General features: G+C 33.4%; 1 protein-coding gene across 1 annotated transcript in view; it reads left to right on the top strand.

The window, feature by feature from the left end:
- The window catches only part of LOC129222190 (uncharacterized), a 42,783-nt gene extending 23,952 nt beyond the window's left edge, over positions 1–18,831 (top strand). The window contains 3 exon segments of the mRNA XM_054856660.1: positions 7,055–7,990; positions 7,993–8,241; positions 18,626–18,831. Of these exon segments, the coding sequence (XP_054712635.1) occupies positions 7,055–7,990; positions 7,993–8,241; positions 18,626–18,798 (1,358 nt within the window). The 3' untranslated portion in view covers positions 18,799–18,831.
- Positions 18,832–21,729: the final 2,898 nt, after the last annotated feature.

Raw genomic sequence — 21,729 nt, 5'->3', positions numbered from 1 at the left:
AACATACATAAAAAGCCGCAATGCGAAATCATAACCTCCTTTTTTGAAGTCGGTTAAAAACACAATTCAATGAACAAAAATAGCTGGAGGCTAAAAGGTTGTGGAATTCTATCACTTTTAGAAAAGTGTATATTATTTGACTGACCAGGGTATATAAATTCTGCCTCCGAGAATCTACTGAAAGATGTAACATTTTTGAGAAAAGTACATTCTTGTTTACTATTCTCATTTCCTATTGCAAGATAGCCTAGATGTCGTTTTAAAGTAGAATCTCAAAAATCCGAACTAATGTGACTGATAGCGGAATTAGCATGGTTGGGGTGAGCTCATACGATATATTGCTGCAAAAAACAAAGGCACACTTTACTCTCCAAGACTTGGTATTTGTACTTATTTTGGAAAGCAATAGATCGTACTCAATGTCGTATTTTTAATGTCGTCACATCCAGAAACACTAGTATGTGCCAATCGTAACAGTGCGAGGGACTACTTGCCACATTAAACATTCGATGTCATTGCCAAACGATACGTATTTCGTCATTTACTTGTAACCACATTGTTGTCCTGAAGCATCATTTCGTGTTCCTCTTACTGTTCCAAGGGATTAATGTTCCTATACAAATGCTTTTCGCTTCTTTTTTGCTGCATTTCATCTTGCTACACGTGTATACTCCATCTTATGCCCTTGCAAGGCTAAATTATAACTGTTTCGTCACTTTTTGCTTTTCCCCTTAATTGTTTTAAGCAGCGTATTATAGAAGTTGCGGGATCACACATTATTATGCTCATAATAACTATGAAATATACCGCCAACTCAGTCAATTCCAGCCGAGGACTGCAGTTTCGTGCTTATTAGCACTCATGTTTTATATCATGTTATATATTTCGTGCTTATTAGCACTCAAGTATTAGCACCAAACTATGTTTGGTGCTTTATTTTTTTCCCCGGCTTTTTCGATCTTGTCAGGATGAAATAATAGTTTCCCAAAATTGGACGATTTTGCCAAAATGTCAAGGGTCAAAATACTCCCCACCATTTGCAGCTTACTTTAACTTCAATGATTTTGTTGAATAAATGTAAACTCGGGTATTATTTTAATCTATTACAAACTACAGCATTTGATCAATTTCAGCCTTTGCCTAACACTTTTAACGTATTATATAAAGTTTAGCAATATAGTGGTTTCAAATTCTAGTACCTGACTTCTGGCATTCTGTGCAGAAATACTGTTCACCGTGACTATTTACCTAACAGACCAATCTTCCCGTATTTATTATGGTAAGGTTGTAAAGAGTACCTCCTTTTTTAAATAAATACTAGCTGCGTGCCCGGCGTTGCACGGGCTACCTAAAAAATAAAGAGATGTCCAGTTGATTTTTTTGTATTACTCTGACATCAGTTTCCAAAGCGTTAAGGAATAAATAAATCCGCGTAATGCAAGATTTGCAAAACACCAGTAGAGCATATTTTTGGCAAAAATCTCATTAACGTTAATCATAGTTATCAATGATACAAGTTATGAGTATTTTCAATTTGCACAAACGATGAAAATATATGCATTATGCAACTATAATCAACTATAATCAATGCAACTATAATCTGTGCTAAACTGAATTACACCTGATAGACTATATCTGAAATATTTATGTACAGTTACAATCAGCTTTTTACATAGAATGATACATACTGTTTCGTTGAATACGTGAAACTAAAGCACCAAGACTTAATAAATACCAATAAGCATTAATTTAATACCAAAAAAGTCATCAGATTCCAATAAAGCTTTAGTTAAAATCCTTAAAAACAACTTTTTTTGTTCAACTCTGTTTCACTTAAAAAATCCAAACAATCTTGATTTAACGTGTTCTTTTAACGGTACAAAGTATATTTCAAAAGTAAAAACAGGAAGGAAAAAGAGAGTTATTACAATTCGAAAACTCACCCATGTGACGGAAAAAAGTCCAGCAAAATAAACATAATTAGTCGCACATCCTAAATTTACCAAAATATGAGGCCGGTCAATGATAAACTTACACTACAATAAATAAACATAATTAAAGAAACAACTTTCATATGCTGAAAAGAGTTAAGAACGTTGGCTGTAAAAAATAGAAGGACAGACGATAAAATAAAGGCTACGTCCGAATAGGAGCAACCAATTTTAAACTAATTTAAAATAAAATTCTAAATGGAGACGTTGTTTTAAGATTTGGACAGCAGCCAAAAAAATCTCTTTTAAAACAATTATTAGAATTTTATTTGCTCACCCAGATTCAAAATGGCAACAGGAAAGAAATAAATATTCCTGAATAACGTAATGTTAATTAACGTTTTAATTAATATCTCCGCTAATTAAAGTCGTACAATTACGAGATTGGTCCTATTGTTTTCTTTGGAAAATTTTGAATTGATCGGTATCTCGTTCGACTCTCGAATCGCAGCGGTTTTCGAGAAGATAGATCTTCAGACAGACAGACAGACAGACGCGAACAGATTTTAATATTATAGTGGATGGATTTTGCACGCTTATATTTTTAAGCTTTTACTTTTTTCACGGCTACAAAGTCAGGGTCGGAGTCGTAGCACTGGAGTCGGGCTGCTTATCAGAATTAAACTTATCTCACGTTTTACAAAGTCACCTTATTTCTGTGTTTTACTTTCTTTCTTCTTAAGTTAAAACTGGAGATTAAATTTTCAATTAATGAAATAATTGAAAAAAAAAGTCTAATTTTACATGCAGAACATGACTTGCTAAAAAAACCTCCTAAGTAAGAGCACATGGTTTGAATATAAAAACATTTAATTTTGACATTTGATTTCTGAGGCTGTATCCATCTTACTCTTTGAAGTGTGGCGTAAAACTTCCATTAAAGGAATTCAATTTTCAATATCTACTAATTTTGTTTTTTCGGGGGAGGGGGAAGGGGAGAATAATAAATTGGCAAAAATAGAATCCTGAAAAAAAAAAAAAAAAAAAAAAAAAACAATTAAAAAAAAAAAAACACTTTATCAATCAAGCCAACTAGATTTTGAAATACTTTTGTCGAAGTAAAACACTGTTACTTAGTACCTTAGTTACTCCAAAAAAGAGAAAGACGAATTGAAAAGGGTTGAAATAGTAGATAAAAGGGCAGTTCTCAAAAGGTGGGAACAAAAAAGATAACTTTGAGCAATTTCAAAAATTTTCGAATTTGACATCAATTTTGATTTTATTCTATAGTATGCATACCTAGAACACAATATATGAACATGAAAAGACAGCAGGTATTTGTAAAAATCGTTAATTAGCAAATTAAATCAGCAATCTGTAGGTAACAGATTTTGGACATTATTTTCCTGTAGGTAACGGATTTTGGACATCATCATAACGTAAGTTTCACCATTTTTGACAATTGTTAATCTGATTTTTAAGTTTTCCAATGAAAATTTTATTTACTACTTTTTAAATTTTGCAATTTAATAATAAAGAGGATATTAATGAAATACTTGAATGGCTATACATGCTGCTCCTTACATATAATAAAGTTTTGGAATGATTTTGAAGAAATTGATGCAAGGTTAAAAAAAAGCTTCAAATTAAAAATAATACAATTGTAAAAAGTGACATCAGTTTTAATAATGAATATTTTTTCTAATGTCATAAGAATTAAAATGATGTCTAAAAAAATTATTGAAGAAAGAAATTCGTATTTCTATTTGGAGATCGTTAAATTATGTTTCCAAAAGAAAGAAGAGAAAAAGAATTCTAAATAATAAAAGCGGGGAAAAAAAAAAATTGCTAGCGCAGGTGATAAAGTCGCCAAAACTGGTACAGCTGACGATAAACTGCATTTGTCAAATTGGAATTCCCCTCTGGTAACCTTTAGCTTATCGTATACTGTGTTGTCGCTAACGGAGGTTTGCTTGGCGATTTTAGCGCAAAATGGCTTTCGGTTCGATCATAAGCAGCCATGTTTCTACTGTAATTTATGTATTGTTCAATGTGTAACATATTAATTATGCAGAATACCGATGGATTAAAGAAGATAACATTATAATAACGTTTTTTACTGAGGTTAGAAGACAGTAGATCATCAAAAATTATGAATAAATGGACAGAATTATCGGCGTCAAGATCGTAACGCCATTTGGACATCTCACATGTACGTTTAAAAAAATTATTTTTCTTCTAAGATACTGCATAAAAGCTTATGAAAACACTTTTAAACAATTAAAAATTGATTCCGAGGCTCGATAAACACCTTTAAAATGAAAACATCATATACTTAGTTCTCAAAAAATAGCATTGTAAAGATCGTAAATTTTGGACATGCATCAAATTTCAAACTTACTATTTTCTAAAATCGTTTACAAAGTGAATAATCTGTCTTTACTTTTGTTATTTGTGTAAAATATTAACAAAAAATTATTCAGTGTAAGATTCATACCTTTAAATTTTTTTTCAAACGTATGGAAATAATTTTAAAAATTTTTTCTTTAATGGTACATTTGCTCAGTTAACGTTTTGGTATGTCCAAAATTGCGCCTTTTAGCAAAGAAAATATTTTTTTAAAGGCATTTAAAGAGCATTTTTTCCATAATTTATGTCAATTCTTGTCTCTATACAGTATTATAATTTAACTCAAAAATTTTTGAGTTAATTAAAATGAAAGTTATTTGGTGTTGAAGCTTCAAAGTTGAGGTCTGTGTTTGCTCCCACCTTTTGAGAACTGCCCAAAACTACTTTTTCAAAAGTCTTGGAATTTTTCATGAGTCTATTTCAGGCAGTGAAAAGCAAAGGGATGTAAGTGGACTATTTAAAGTTTCGAGTAAATCGCATTTAAATTACAGATCTTAGGTAGGCTTTCATTAAAACAAGATTCTATATCATACTGTACAGCAGCACTTACTAGGGCTACTAGTACTATTTTTTTTGCAGCCAAATCAGAGGAGCGATTTCTCCTCTCATTTGTACAGGTTATCTCCAAATTTTTAACTTTGTCATTTACATCACTTTGCTTCTCACTGCATCATTTGATGTAAATGCAATTGAACCCCCCCCCCCCAAAAAAAAATAATCATGTGTTTTGGTCAGGTTACTGTTCAGAGATGCCGGCCTGATTTAAAATGAAATGGCGCTCTTCATGTCTGTAATGAATTCAGAATCGGAGGCATTCAACTCCACGAGTCGAAGTCGGTCATTTGCCCCGTCTACTTCGCACCAATGGTTTTTATGAGTCTCTTTCTTAAAACGGGCCTGTACAGATAAGGCCATTTAATCTAAGGAGAAAAAGCTCTAGTTAGACAAATTTACAGATAAATCGATTATTTAAGAGACAAAAATAATTAGTGAAGTCCGTATTCATAAATTCATTATCTTAAGAAAATACATCGTGTATTTTCCTCTTTCTCTCGTCTTGTTTTAGTGAAATAATAAAGTCTGATGTTAAAAAAAAAAAAAACTAAAACTGAGACATTCAAATACATCGTCCATGGAAATCTTTTTTCCTATCCTTCTCTTGTATGGTTTTGTGTACCAAGTTCGATGTACATATTAGTATGACTATGCTCAAAGTTGCACTGAATAATCATCTTGACATTTGTTATTACTTCCAACAATATGAAAATGCTCCCTTTATACTCGATATTGGCAAAGATAGTTCAGCCGATAGGCGTTACTTTGTCATATTCTATTGAAAACCGTCTATAAAATAGCTAGCCTGAAACCATTCCTCTGATGTTCTATCGAATATTTAAACATCATAAATGTTAGTAATTGAAAACATTTGCGCCCACTAGAATATTTTTCCAAAATCTCGATTTAGGTGATAAGTCCTCCTAAAAAATGAAGGACACCTGTTTTAGAAGTTACAGATTTAATTGTTTTCAACTGATGTGACGGTGAATCTTGATTTAATTTCAGAATTTCACTTATAAGAGATTGGATTTTATACAGTAATAATCTCATATTTATTTTACATTCGTTTTACTGTCCAAAACCCGGGTCGCAAAGGACAAACAAACGTCCTGTCAGGAAAGTCATCAGCAATCTTGTTAAATTTCTCCAGTGTTATTTCTAGAAAAAGTCTCCTGCAGTGTTGTTTTTATTTTGACCAGCGTATATCTCACTAAAGCATACAGCTTTTTCGCAGTTCCTTGAGTGATGTTAATAAAACATCTGAGAAATTAGCCAATTTTATTCCGATTCTGTGAATTCGAATCGCCCCTAACCCCCCGAACTGACAAACTTACCATTATCGAAATTATGCTAGATCAAAGGAGTTTTTTGTTTTTACTTCATTACGCCAAAAACTCTAGTTCTTCTATGATCTTGCCATTGCGTCTTACTATTCCTTCATTCGCGTTTAGTGCAGAAAGGGCACAAGTCCGGAACGTATGCCCTTTCCGCACTACACGAAAAATGTAACCCCTAAATAAAGTGCTTTGTTGTACAAGGATTGACTTCCCTGCTACACTAGTAGATGTATCTACATACAAATATGGGAAAACTGCAGCTAAACTGAATTTTGAAAATGATGTGACTCGTGCCCTTTCTGCAATAATCGATTCAAATATGAACGGATGTTTGAAACAGATAATAACAGTAATATTACACTGAAAAATTACTTTATTGCTATTCAATGACTACAGTTGTGAAGAAAAGCTCTAAATCTTTAAAGAACACAGAAGTTCCTAAAAAAAGGCAGATAATTCGGTTTTTGTCAAAAACTTTGTCATTCTGACTTTACCGGAGTAAAATTTTTGTAAGCGAAATTTATCAGAACATTTTTTGTGCTCTGGAACAGCAGCGGAAATTGTAATGATTTTAATATCCAAGAACAATAATTTTTGAAACTGGTGAAAAAAAAAATCACTTTGCATCCTAACTTTGTAATACGTGTGCTACTGACAAAATAAATTATTAAAGAATACAAACATGGAAGTTGTAAATGTCAAAAGATTGCACTCGAAATCAGAGAATTCATGTAAATTACCCATTTAATAAAATATGCTCATATTTTTTAATATCAATTATTTTATGAACATTTATCAATTCCTCTTCATCATTTTCAGGAACAGGGGCAATTTCACCGTACATTACTGTAATCGCAAAAAACAGATTGGGGCTAACTGCAACAGCACTGGGAGCAGTTTTCACAAGTCATCAGCTGCTTCTGATTTTTAGCAAGCCAATTATTGGATTTATAACAGATTACTTCAATAAGCTGAAATGGATTATAATCATCTTGACCTTAACTCAAGGAGTTTTTTATTTTCTTCTACTTCTTATTCCAAGGATTACGTCGTCAGATACCGAACCGATTTGCAACATATCTGAAATTGCAAATAGATGTATAATTAGGACTGATAACAGTACTACTTCTCCCGTTCAAAACGGAAAAAATTTCTCCCACAGCTACGATTCTGGAATAAATTCTTTCGACGACTTTTGCAGCAAGCATTCTCAGCATAGGAATAAAAGTGAAAGTTATTCGTCTACTGAAAATGAAAATGTGTTTCAAACCTATCAGTTCTGGCTATTCACACTCTTTTTGATAATATCCCAAACGTGTACTGATGCACTTTTTACTTTATCTGATACTGCATGCTATGAAACACTTCAAAATACCAAATCCGATTTTGGACGGCAACGGCTTTGGGGTGCCATGAGCTGGGGCATAATGGCTCCAATTGCAGGTTTCCTAAACGACTTTACGAATAGCTACTATCCATCTTGGAGCGTTATGGCAATACTCACAGCTTTGCAATTGTGGAATTTAGCACGAGTTGACTTAGTGAAACCACAACTATCTCAAAATATAGTGAAAGACATTAGAAATGTTTTTAGCTCACTTGAATTCATAGCTTTCCTAGCTGGAGTGTTGATGACTGGCATGGCAACAAGCCTTATTTGGTTTCACTTATCTTGGTTTTTTGTTAGTTTGGGTGGCAACCGTCTCTTAGTGGGCTTATCGCAAACAGTTCAGTGTTTTGTTGAAATTCCATTCATGTTTTCTCGAATAATGTTATTGAAAGATTAAAGCACTTTAATGTGGTTACTCTGGCTTTGTTTTGTCACGGAATTAGATTCTTTTGGTACAGCTACTTCCAGAATCCTTGGTTCATGTTGCCCATCGAAAGTTTACATGGATTAACCTATGGTGTGTATTATCCCGCGATGACTGCGTATGGAAAATTGAATTCCAAACCAGGGATGGAAGCTACTACACAGTCCGTTCTTGCTGCATCCTATGAAGGAGGTATGTACAATGATTTTTTATTATTTTTTCCTGTTTGATATACAGATTTAAGTATGAATCGCTAATTTACGAAAAGTTTATAACAAACAAAAATTTAAAAATACATACATATTTTGCCTGGGATAAATGCTCCAAGTCTCGATGTATATTTTTTATGAGTTGTTGTCTACATTTTTTAAATGATGACTTCATATACTTTTTCGTACGTTGATATTTTCGTGTTAACTATTTATTTCACATCTGCCGCCATTTCGACTCTGCTTCACCGAAAATTTAAGAGTTATTCTTATTTTCTTTTCATATCACCAAACTTTTGATGGTTAGTTCAAGTGAACTAAAGGGTCGATTTATGTAATTTCCAATACAGCTTGTGTAAATTTATAACGATGGTTTCAAACATAAAAATTTTTACGAGCCTGTTAAATGTTTTTGCATAGTTCCTGCTGTAGCACATAAAGGTTTTATTTTTTATTTTTTCTAAAATTTCGCAAGTACAACGTAACATTACATCTTAAACATAATACAGCAAAGTTACACGAATCGACAACCGCGGGATGAATGTAAACACAGTACACAGCAAGAGATTTCGAAAGCCAAAAAAATTACTGTGGTGAGTACGGTTGCTATTACCGAGAAAGATATTGCTGGACAGAAGTTGGGGAAATGTGCTGCTGATTGTAAAAGGGCTCCATGAGACTTGTGTAGAAAATGTCCATCAAACCCAGATTACATGCAGAAAATGTTCATTGCAAAAAAACTAGAATTGTACTACTATCGTTTCCGTGTGCTTAGTGCGTGAAACTAATGCTTATTCCAACGTATTGTTTCTTTAATCACTGCTTTAAATTCTTCCTGTTATTACCGTAGATAAATGGCGAGATCTCCCGCAGTTAAGAGAGAAGTGGTCATTTGGTTTATGTGTTTTTGATTGTATTTCTATGATTTTAGATGTTATTAGGCAAAATCTAGTTTTCAGTCTGATGCCAGAATCAATGAAGAAATATTTAAAAGAAAAACAAGTTATTAAATCCACAAATAATTACTAGTTATTTATTATTGTGTCAGAGTGTCCCCAAATTACTATACAGTGTGGATCCAAAAAGTGTTCGTATGTGTATACACATACGACTTTCCACGAAATAGAACCCTATCCATTGGTTAGAATTAATATTTCGGAATAGGTATTTAATTATAAGATATATGATCGATTTTCAACAAAACTACATGAAAGTTTTTTTAAAAATATTAAAACATTTTTTTTTAAATCAAAAACTAAAAGCTCCCGGAAATTTTAGGTCACAAAAGTCTTCGTACACTTTAAAAAATGTATATATATTATTGAATAATCTAACTTTTTTTTAACTTATTATTTAGTAGAATATAATGCGGTTTCAACAACACCTTTTTAAACGTCTGGGTATAAATTTCATTCATTTTTCTTTCTCTTTTTGCTTAATTTTTGAGGTAAGTGCTCAACCACACTTCGAGTCTTACTGTTTCTAGCTCTGTTTTCGTCTCAAAGCAATATTTTCGTAATCTAGCCTCTAGATATCTCTAAATATGTTACATAAAGTTCAAATCTGGAGATTGAGGGGGTATTTTCTAAACTGTAGGGCAATTTTAGAGGCACTAAGCGCAAATGTTGAAAACCGTGTGCCTCTTATCATTATCGTGATAAAATACAAAGTTTTTTCTGATAACCAAATTTTTGGCTAAGTTTTTAAAATTGGGTTTTTAAAATATTTAAGGTGAACAGCATGACTCATTATTTCATCAAAAAATTCTAAACTACGAAGCTCTGATGCTGATATGCACCCTCACACAAGAACTCGTTCACCGTCCTGATTAACTGGTTCAACTAAGTTCTAAAGATTAAGTTAATAATTTTTCTTCTATTGACAATTATACAACATTCAAACAAAATGTTGAATTCATTTTTTTTTCTGTAAGTAAGACGTAATTCCAAAACATTTTTGAGCTTATTTATCATTGATTTTGCGACGAAAAGTGTAAGCTTTCTGTTTTTCGCACAGCCAAAAAAATTTCTGCAAGAAGATGTCCCATTTAATACAGCTAATTAGAGAACTCAGCGAACAATTTTTGGTGAAAATTAAATGTAAACATTTTCATTTAACTCTGCAGAAACTTTTACAGCACTCAAATGTGTATTTTTCATATTTCTTTTTTTCTGTAAATCTCCGATCACGTTTTGTCAAATTTGCCGGTTGACCTTTTTTTACCTTGTTTTTGGTCCAATGCTTTTCTTTAAAGCATTTTATCAAGCACTTTACCATAGAATGGATTAAATTAACTAATTTAGAGAAATTACAAACCAATTTACCGCTACTGTGAGAAAAAAATTCAAATTTCGAATGGTGTTTATTGTTTTTTACGAATACCAGCAATTTTAAAGTAATAAGCACAATATTAATGAATAAATAAACAAAAAATTAAAGCTAAATGACTTTTAAGGGTCAACACAATGCAAAAATAATAAAAAAACGACATACGATAATTTTAATCATGATTTTTTTTGAAAATATTTGAGCGTACGATGACTTTTGTCGCGCATTATTTCTTTGTCTCTTCGTTTTTTGACCCATTTCAAAAAGAAGATCCGTCAATATTTTGAAAAAAACTACAGGGTTTGATTTAGAATGACACAGGAATCATGTGAAAAAATATTGGACTTCATATTTAAATTCAGTTTCGCGTTATTTTGGTTTTACTAAAAAATTTCAAAGTGTACGAACACTCTTGGGAGCCGCTGTATATATATATATATATATATATATATATATATATATATATATATATATATATATATATATATATATATATATATATATATATATATATATATATATATATATATATATATATATATATATATATATATATATGACAAGCAGGGTTACAAGTTCCGTTTTTCAATCAGAATCAAAATTCGTTATAAAAACTTAGTATTCCGAATTAGTATTCCGAGCTAAAAATCGAGTAATATATGTCCCTTTATAAAACGATTGTGTTTTGAGTTGTATTTCGTAAGATTTTTTTATAATTAATTTTATACTACATAAAGCCGAAAAGGAACAACTTACCCTGACTTGAGGAAAATTGTTCCGAGATTGACAAGACGGCGACTAAAGGTGACGATTTCGAGAATAACAATGTTTCCAGACAAGCAAATTGTTAAAGAAATAGTTTGGGGAAATAAAAAGTATTGATATAAGCAAGTATTGGTTTAAGGATTAATCAAAAATATCAATCAAATAATCAGTTATTTTTCTTAAACATTTACTTCAAACTAAACTTTTTAGCATTATTAATTTGTATTTAAAGGTTCAAACATTAAATTTCAGTACAAACTTTTAGTATAAATCCATACAGCAAGTAACATTTAAAAAATGTAGTAAACTTATAATTTTTAATTTTGTCAACGATGATGAGTGGCAATGTATAATTTCGTAGTTATTAGGTATTTTTGAAGAAAATGAAGGGGATGAATCTTTGTCTGCAACAGAATAGTATCACAACTATGATGCTAATAAGAAACTTCGTACTTTTAACAAAAAAATCCAGTTTTAGGCTGAATCTGTTGCGAAGAGGTAAGTGAAGTGTTTTCTTGTTTTGACTGTTTTTAGCCTACTTTCCCAGTAAAAGTCAGAAAAAGAAGAAGAAAGCATGAAAGAAGGCTTAATGCATCTTAAAAATATCGCGAAAAACAAAAGAAAAAGTCAAAAATAAATAAAATAATTAAACAAATATCGAAAAATTAAAAATTGGAAAGTAGGGTATTGAGATGGGGAAAAATGTCTGTATGTCTGTCTGCCCCCCCCCCCCCTAATAACTTTTGAATGAATAGTCCAATTCGAAAAAACTTTTTTTTTGGTTCGAAAGATCTCGGCGAAGACACCTCATTCCCATATTTCACTTTTTGATTTTAACTATTTTTTGTTCAATTTTGAACAGTTCAAAAACGCCTACGGGGAAATTCAAGGTAATTCCGAACTGTGAGGCGAAATTGCTTCATACAAACTTTGGATGAAAAAGATTTTAAAGAAAAACTTGTATATAAAATATTTTTTTGTTTTGAACAATTTTCCGTTCAATTTTGAACAGTTCAAATCCCTTAACAATAGCGCCTACGGGGAAACTGAAGATCAATGTAGATTCCTTTTACTTGAAGGCGGATTTACTTCAAACAAATTTTGTTGGAAATAACTATTGACGCCAAACTCCAGACTTCGACTCCGAGAATTTAGGGGCTTTTGACTCCGACTCCGAATCCTGTGCCCGACAATTAATCGGACTCCGACTCCCCGACTTTGATTCTGACTTCGTAGTTTTGGCAAAAATTTATGCACGGAGGGCAAATGACTAACTCCGATTCTTAAATATTTGACTCCGACTCCTTTATCCCAAAATGAGATTGACTCCGACTCCGCAGCTATGGTTTTAACTGTGAAATAATTATTTTTGATATGACTTGTTTTTATTTTACGCTAAAGTTTCAATTTAGGTACTCAATTTTTTGCGAATAAACTCGAAGTCATTTATGTTTCTACATAAAGATATGCGCAAACAATTTTTTTTTTTGACAAAGAAAATTATTTCTTTAAGTTGACATTTTATTGTTTTATTTTTTTTTTAGTAAGTGCATTAATTCATTTTAAAAAATGTTTTTGGCAACAGGTGAAAAAGAAACTATTTTTTTTTTTTTTTTTTTGATATGATGTATATGAGCTTATTAATTTCAATTATTATTTTTTAGTTTTGAAAGCTGTTAAAGATTTATTTAATGGAAAAAAGTCTATTAGCTGTTTTGTTCAAAAGTTGCTGCTATTTTATTTGTTCGGGTTTTTTTTTTTTAATCAGCTTAAAATATTTAAAAAATACGTTTGAAACAATTTACGATTTTAGCTATTTTTAAGAATATTGATCAGGTACTAAAAAGTAGTATGGATATACGGGAAAGTAGGCTCGTTTAGTTCTAGACGGAACTTCCTGTTGCTATTAGAAATGCAATGCACTTCCAATGTCCTTGCTGTTCTCAAGAAATATGATAATTTAAAGAGTAGAATGAGGCTTACGAGGACAAAAAAAAAGGGATTTTTTTTCTTATTTTGAGGAGGGGGCGGCGTCTCCTGTTTTCGCCGAGGGTGGCAAAACTGTTAGATAGCTAGACCTTTGGTGATAACGATCTATTAGTTGGTCTATATATCGCGATTCTATTCTCAGCTCTGTCAAAAGGAGATGTTTGGACGCTTTTCCCAACAAGTTTTGCCACGGTTTTATCAACAATGATTTTTGAAACTGGAGAAATGATAATAATAAAAGGTAATTGATGTTTTCAAAAGCGATTTTTTTGAGCAATCACGATTGCTTATTGTTCTCACTTGACGGTTTTTGGCGTCCGTGCCTTTTTCAGCTTGGACCAGGCCTGCAGCACCACCGTCCACCGGCGGCGGCGCGGCTGGTCCTGAGCACTGTCCCCCGAAATCCACTTTTGCTGGGCGGTGGCGTCCATGTCCCACACACACGAACGCCTACACACACACACACACACACGAACGCCTACACACACACACACACGAACGCCTACACACACACACGAACGCCTACACACACACACACACGAACGCCTACAAACACACACACACACACGAACGCTTACACACACACACACACGAACGCCTACACACACACACACACACGATCGCCCACACACACACACGAACGCCTACACACACACGAACACCTACACGCACGCGCACGTACACAACACTCACTCACACACATGCATACATACACTTACGCACCCACACACATGCGCCTACACAAACACACACGCTCGTGATTGCGAAAAACATAATTTGAATTCAAGATGCCAAAAATGCAAATTAATTTTAATTTTTTTTGAGCAATCACGATTGCTTATTGCTTTCATTTGACAGTTTTTGACGTTCCTTTGATTTTTCCCACCGCCACCTTCCGCAGCATCACCGTCGACCGGGTCCTCACGATGCTGCACCTCTAGCGAAAACCGTCTACACTTACACGTATACATAAACGCACCTACACACATATACATATATACACCTACACACACACACACACCTACACACATACACACGACTACCCACACACTCATGCCTGCACACAGACACAAAAACATATGCCTACACACACACGCATACCCTCCACACACACCTACACACATACATACACAACTACCCACACACTCATGCCTGCACACAGACACAAACACACATGCCTACACACACACATACCCCCCACACACAAACACACACGCTTACATATACACACACACTTTTGATTGCGAAAAACATAATTTGAATTCAAGATGCCAAAATTCAAATTTTTTTTTTTTTTTTTGAGCAATCACGATTGCTTATTGCTTTCATTTGACTGTTTTTGGCGTCCTATCATTTTATTTTCCCACCGCCACCCTCCGCGCCATCACCGTCGACCGGCTCCTCACGATGCTGCTCCTATAGCGAAAGCCGTCTCCAGGTAGCATCCATGTCCTACACACACGCGAATACATACACAACTACACACACACACAAACACATACACACACATACACACACGCATACATACAGACGCCTACACATACACACACACACACACAACATACACACACATACACACAACTACCCACACATTCATGCCTGCACACAGACACAAATACATATGCCTACACACACATTCATACACACAACTACCCACACACTTATGCCAGCACACAGACACAAACACACATGCCTACATACACATACCCCTACACACAAACACACATGCGCCCCGCACACAAACACACACGCCTACATACACACACTCGTGATTGTGAAAAACATAATTTGAATTCAAGATATCAAAATTCAAATTAATTTTTATTTATTTATTTATTTATTTTTGCTTTTTTCAAAATCAAGACTACATTCAATTAAGTGCATGTATTGCACCGCAATGAAACGTACATAACTCAAAATAAATTCCACTTACGTTTCATTTCTTTTCGCCAACAAAACTCATACTGATAAAGCTGCAATGATGGCAACCCCTACGAAATTAAGATCATTCTAGACTGGGGGGGGGGGAGGAAATCTCATGCTTAGAAACAACCTTTCTCTTATGCCAACCCTTTTTAGGGTTGTTTTGGTGCGTAGGGGAAAAAGAGCCGGATTAGTTGAGTGAGGAATATTTTATTCCTAGAAATCAGTTTAAAGTATTTTTAAAATATGTTTGAAAAAATTTGCGATTTTAGCTATTTTTAGCCTACTTTCCCAGTAAAAGTCAGAAAAAGAAGAAAAAAGCATGAAAAAAGGCTTAATGCATCTTAAAAATATCGCGAAAAACAAAAAAAAAAAAAGTCAAAAATAAATAAAATAATTAAATAAATATCGAAAAATTAAAAATTGGAAAGTAGGGTATTGAGATGGGGAAAAATGTCTGTCTGTCTGTCTGTCTCACCCCCCCCCCCCCAATAACTTTTGAATGAATAGTCCGATTCGAACAAACATTTTTTTGTTCGAAAGATCTCGACGAGGACACCTCATTCCCATATTTCACTTTTTGATTTGAACTATTTTTTGTTCAATTTTGAACAGTTAAAGAAAACTTAACATTAGCGCCTACGGGGAAATTGAAGGCAATTCTGAACTATGAGGCGAATATGCTTCAAACAAACTTTGTAGGAAAAAACTTTTGATAAAAAACTTATATATAAAATATTTTTTGATTTGAGCAATTTTCCGTTCAATTTTGAACAGTTCAAATCCCTCAACATTAGTGCCTACGGGGAAACTGAAAGTCAATGTAGATTCCGTACTTGAAGGCGGATTTACTTCAATTAAATTTTGTTGGAAATAGCTCTTGACGCCAAACTCCAGACTCCGACTCCGAGAATTTAGGGGCACCTGACTCCGACTCCTACTCCTGTGCCCGACAATTAATCGGACTCCGACTCCCCGACTTCGACCCTGACTTCGTAGCTTTGGCAAAAATTTATACACGGAGGACAAATGACTCCGACTCCTTTATCCCAAAATGAGATTGACTCCGACTCCGCAGCTATAGTTTGAACTGCGAAATAATTATTGTTGATATGACTTTTTACTTTCTTCTATATCTAATACATAGAAGAAAGTATTGGATTCGTGCAAATTTTCGAATTTCAAATTTTGACGGATTCGAACGTTTTGAGGTGTGCTGAGTCCATTTCGACTATTTTTGGAAAATGTCTGTCTGTCTGTGTGTGTGTGTGTCACGTCTGTGTGTGACCAGTTTTATGTGGCCGCTCTACAGCAAAAACTACCGCATGAAATCGAACGAAATTTGGTACACATATGTGCCCCTATGTGAACTTGTGCCCATTGGTTTTTGGCGCGAATTCCTCCAAGGGGGTTGAGCTATAGAACGTTTTTTGTCGTCAATTGTGACTGCTGTATCTCAAGAAATAATGAACAGAATGAAAGAAAAATTTATCGGCAAGTAGTCCTTAGTGGGTATAAGAGCTGATTTTATTTTGGTGTCAACAGCAAAAAGGGGGGTAGCGCAATCGCCCGTTCTTTTTTTCCATTGTGAGTGCCCTATCTCAAGAAGTAATGCTACGTTCTGGTTGAAATTTGGAATATATGTGAATCCATATGTAAACAGGCTTTGGTTCAATTTTGACGCCAATCGCTCCAAGAGGTGTTGATTTTTTTTTTTTTTTTGAATAAAAATAGCTTTATTAATGCAACAATAAGAAAGATAAATCGTAATAGATTGTCGTCTGCGTATTTCTCGTGATTTTAATTGAATGGAAATGCCACGGAAATATAAGTTCGTTGCTTGAGGCACCTGGGGCCCTGCCCCTTATCCTCTGGTGTGGTATGTTGATAGTTCCCCGGTTGGGGCCATGGCTTTATTTTGGCGCAGAAGATGGTTGCGTGGATGTACGAGAGATGTGGCTTCCTCTAACGGGAGTAAGAATGGAAATGATCGGAAATATTATCTCAATGATTTAAAATTTTTAACTGTTGCCATCTTATGTTTGTTAACAAATAAAATATTTGTAATTAATTCAAGCAAGGCTTTTAAAATAACTTTCAATTTTCGCTCTTTGCTTTGCTTTTGCAATAATTCAGACATTGGGATGGTAGTCAAGTTTTTGCATGTGTAATTTTGTTTTTGTTGGGAATATTGCTTCCTCGTCAAGCATGGGGAGGGATCAGAAAAAAAAAAGAAAAATATAGAAGAAAGTTTCGTGATGGCCACAACATACTAGTTTTTATTTTCACGCTAAAGTTTTAATTCAGGTATTTAGTTTTCGGGGAATAAACTCGAAGTCATTTATGTTTCTACAAAAAGATATGCGCAGACAATTATTATTATTATTATTTTTAGACAATGAAAAGTATTTCTTTAAGTTGACATTTTATTGTTTTTATTTATTTTGGTAAGTGCATTAATTCATTTAAAAAATTATTTTTGGCAACAGGGGAAAAATAAACGATTTTTTTTTTTTTTTGATATGATGTATTTATTTTAATGAGCTTATTAATTTTAATTATTATTTTTCGTTTTGAAAGCTGTTAAAGATTTTTTTTTATGGAAAAAAGTGTATTAGCTGCTTTGTTTAAAAGGTACTGCTATTTTATTTGTTCGTTTTTTTTTTATTTTTAATTTAATTTAATTTTTTATTTTATTTTTTACGCATTTATTTTTTTAGGTGAGTGAGGAATATTTTATTCCTAGAAATTAGCTTAAAATATTAAAAAAACATGTTTGAAACAATTTGCGACTTTAGTTATTTTTGAGAATATTGATCATGTACTAGAAAGTAGTATTGGTGTACGTGAAAGTAGACTCGTCTAGTTCTAGACAGAACTTCTTGTTTCAAAGGAAAATAATGCCTTTGTGAGATCATGCATGGGTGGATGAATCGTTTTTTGCTACAAAGTTAGTTGTAATGTCAAAAACCAACATTTGACAGAAATAACTTCTATCTGTAAGATAAAATCTTCCTTCCGGCATAATGATCTCTCGCCCCCCCCCCCCCCTTCATCCCCCGATTGCTTGTAGAAACAAGAAATACCAACCGTTCATTATAAAAATTTTCCTCTTTTTTTTTTTTTTTGAAGGTACAAGTTTATTGCCAAAAAATGCAAAACAATGTTTTAATGAAAGTTTTATTTCAAAATACATTGTTCTTTCTTTTTGTACTGTAATTTTTAAAACAAAATTCCAATTTCTTCATTTTGGAAAAGTTAAGTTTCTGAGCAATTACACTTTGCTCTACATTTTCTACAATTCATAAATAAAAAAGTGAATATTTTTCAATTCTAATTTTCTCTTTATTACTTCCACTTAGGAGCTGGACTTGGGTGCGTTCTGGCTGGAATTGCATTTGATCGCTTTGGAGGTCAGACAACGTTCTTTTATGCAGGGATCTTCTGTTCACTTGCGTCTTTAATCAACATCGCATCTACTATTGTGATAAACAGGAGAAACGTTTCCTTAGAAATTACTAGTTCGACTGCTTAGAGTATTGAAACAATTTTTTAACACAACAATAAAATGTTCTACACAACAAGAAACAATGTGGCCAATTTTTATGTTTAAAAAAAAACATATCTTTTGTTGCAAACTTAATTTTTACCGCCAAAATCGACATAAGAATTGCATTATTTTTCTATTGCGAAATTCTTTGTTACTTTATAGTGTTCAAAGCTGTTCAGTGGTAATAACACCACTTTGCGTTTCTGTTTTAATGGTGGACGGTAGATGTTTTGTCCAATAAATACCGCAGAACTATTTTTTTCCTGAGCAATCACGAATTGTTTATTATTTCTTCTTAACCGTTGACTGATGTCCGCTTCCTTTATTTTTGTTTATTCATGATTATAATGCAGGTGCTCATGTGAATCGGAATCGAATAATTTATAAACGACCTCCTCTCGACTTGACACTATCCTTTTTACTCGAAAACAGTATCCAGCATCCACTCATAACATCCAGCATCCAACCACAGGAATTCATTTGCATTTGTACGCCTTGAATACAAAGTATGGTTACAATAAAAGCCGTTAGTAGAAACAACAAACCTAACGAGCAGGGTCCTATCGCAATTCATGATTGCGAGAAACATAATTTGAATTCAATATCTCAAAATTAAAATTAATTTTTCTAAGAATCGTTCATTTTTCAAAGATATGGAAAAGGGAAAAAAATTAAAAGTACTGATGAAAAACTTTTCACAGCAATATTATTTCTTTTTTTTTTTTGAAAAAGATATAGGTTTACTACATAATGATTTCAGCCATAAACGAGATCAAATCCAATTCGAATATTGATCGCTGATTTTGAGACAGCTTTGCAAAGACAATAATTAAAATTTTCTTTGACTACTTTTGCGCACAAAAAGTAGGTGGTGGTCAACGGGTACATCCTTGACTGGTTCCGAAGCATGATATCGCAGTATCATGCATTTTTTATAAAGGAAAAAATGAGACTAATTGGTATTAACAATTAAAAACACTAAAGAATGCTGTCTCTTACTAGTTAGATATTTTAAAGTGATTTAAAGATGCCAATTAGCAGCCTCAAAAAACTTGAACTGATCTGGGAAAAGTGATTTTCTAAATGAAGGTTTATGATTGGATGGAGGAAACCTTTCACTGCACCAGTGTTGGACATTAATCCATTATTTTTTCAATTGCCTTGTTAATTGGTTAAAAAAGTAATTGCAATTAAATTAATTACAATTAAACTATTAATTGCCCTTTGCAATTAATTTAATTGGATTAATGTACATTAATCGTTTTTCACAATTAAAGTAATTGCAATTAATTTTTTAAATTGTTTTATGAAACAATTAAAACTAACAATTAACTTAATGTATCAATAGGTACAGCGCAGGTACAGAGTCCAAAGTATTATTCAATTTTGTTTTCTCGTTCAGTTCTGATTGCTTGCTCGCCGCGTGAAGTAGTCTCGTCAAGGCAAGCTCTTTCCACGCGTAAATGTTTGTGTTTCAATTAAGTATTTTAAGTTTGTGTAAATCATTGTTTTAGTTTATCTTATAACAGGAAAGGTGAGAAAGAAGGACATAACAGGGAACGTGAGGTCTCAGAGACCGCTCTGTTTTAATATATTTTTTAAATCATATACTAATTAAGATACATTTCCGAAATTTCTCTCATAGGTTATTTTTATCAGTGAAAAAAATAGGGGAAAAAAAGGTTTTTGAATTTTTAATTGAAATATACCTTTTCTGGTTAAATTTCGCTGGAGCCATAATATTTTTTGAGAAAAGTCATATGCTGCAGTAAATAATTTATTGGTCGTAATAAAGTTACTGTTGAGCATTGATCTTTTATTAGTTGCTAACATGTATATTGAAATATATAATAATACTAGGGGCCTATCGCCCCCTGCACGCTGACGCTCGCCAACCCCCGGAACAGTTCCTTCGGATCGCTTCGCGATCCGAGTTCGCTACGCTCACTCACCGGTCACCAAATATTAGTCTAGCTTTATCTGCATTTAAAAAAGGGTATTGTTTTCTTTTTTTATATATGAATCTCATAACACTTATGATTTTCATACATTTAAAGGGGACAATTACTTTGACATGCAACTCGTGCATTGGATTATTCTCAAGCAAAAGTTTGCAATTCCATTGTCTTTTGAGAGAAGTATGCAAAGAAATATTTTTGTACTAAAATTACAAACATAATATAATCGTTGTTTCCTACATTTACTGAATGCAAAAGAAATTGCAGTGAAAAAACCCTACAATGTTAACACACTTAAAAACATTTCATGGTCATCAACTATACTATGTTCAGTGTCAAAATATGTGTGTGTATATGTTTTAAAATGTTTAACAGTTGCAAAGAGCAAGCAACTTCTGACATTCTCTGAAAGCAGTGATTTAAAAAAAAAAACAAATGTTAGAATGAGTGTTTTAAGAGTCAAGAAACCAAATCCAGTGGCACGACAGCTTATGAGGGCCAAGGCTTACTGTACCCATCTCACTCCTTCTGACCAAGGACTCTGGGGTGCTAGGCAGATGTTCCGGTTAAGAGGTCAGCCTAACGTGGAACCCCCAGGGTTTAGTTCCCAAGCATACTTGGTACTCATTTTATCGACCCACTGAAGGAATGAACGGCTGAATCAGTCATGACCGGCCCGGAGATCAAACCCGGACCTGCAGCGTGGAAGTGCTACCACTGAGCCTCTGGGCTTCAGAGCACTTGAATATAATTTACGAAGAAGAGAGCAGTGAGCTATGGAGTCTTTAGATGAAATATCTGAACGCTGATTGGTTAGAGATGCTGCCGACAGGCTAAGGTGCACAAATGCACACCGTTTTCAAATCGAGAGAATTCCGCTAGTGTTTCTGAACACATTTACGGATTAATCATGCACTTTACTGGAGAAAAAGGGTAGACCTAAGACTGATAATTATAA

The sequence above is a fragment of the Uloborus diversus genome, chromosome 1, assembly GCF_026930045.1.
Source record: "Uloborus diversus isolate 005 chromosome 1, Udiv.v.3.1, whole genome shotgun sequence".
NCBI lineage: Eukaryota > Metazoa > Arthropoda > Arachnida > Araneae > Uloboridae > Uloborus > Uloborus diversus.
Note: the sequence above shows the minus strand (reverse complement) of the source record. Positions and strands in the feature narration are given on the sequence as shown.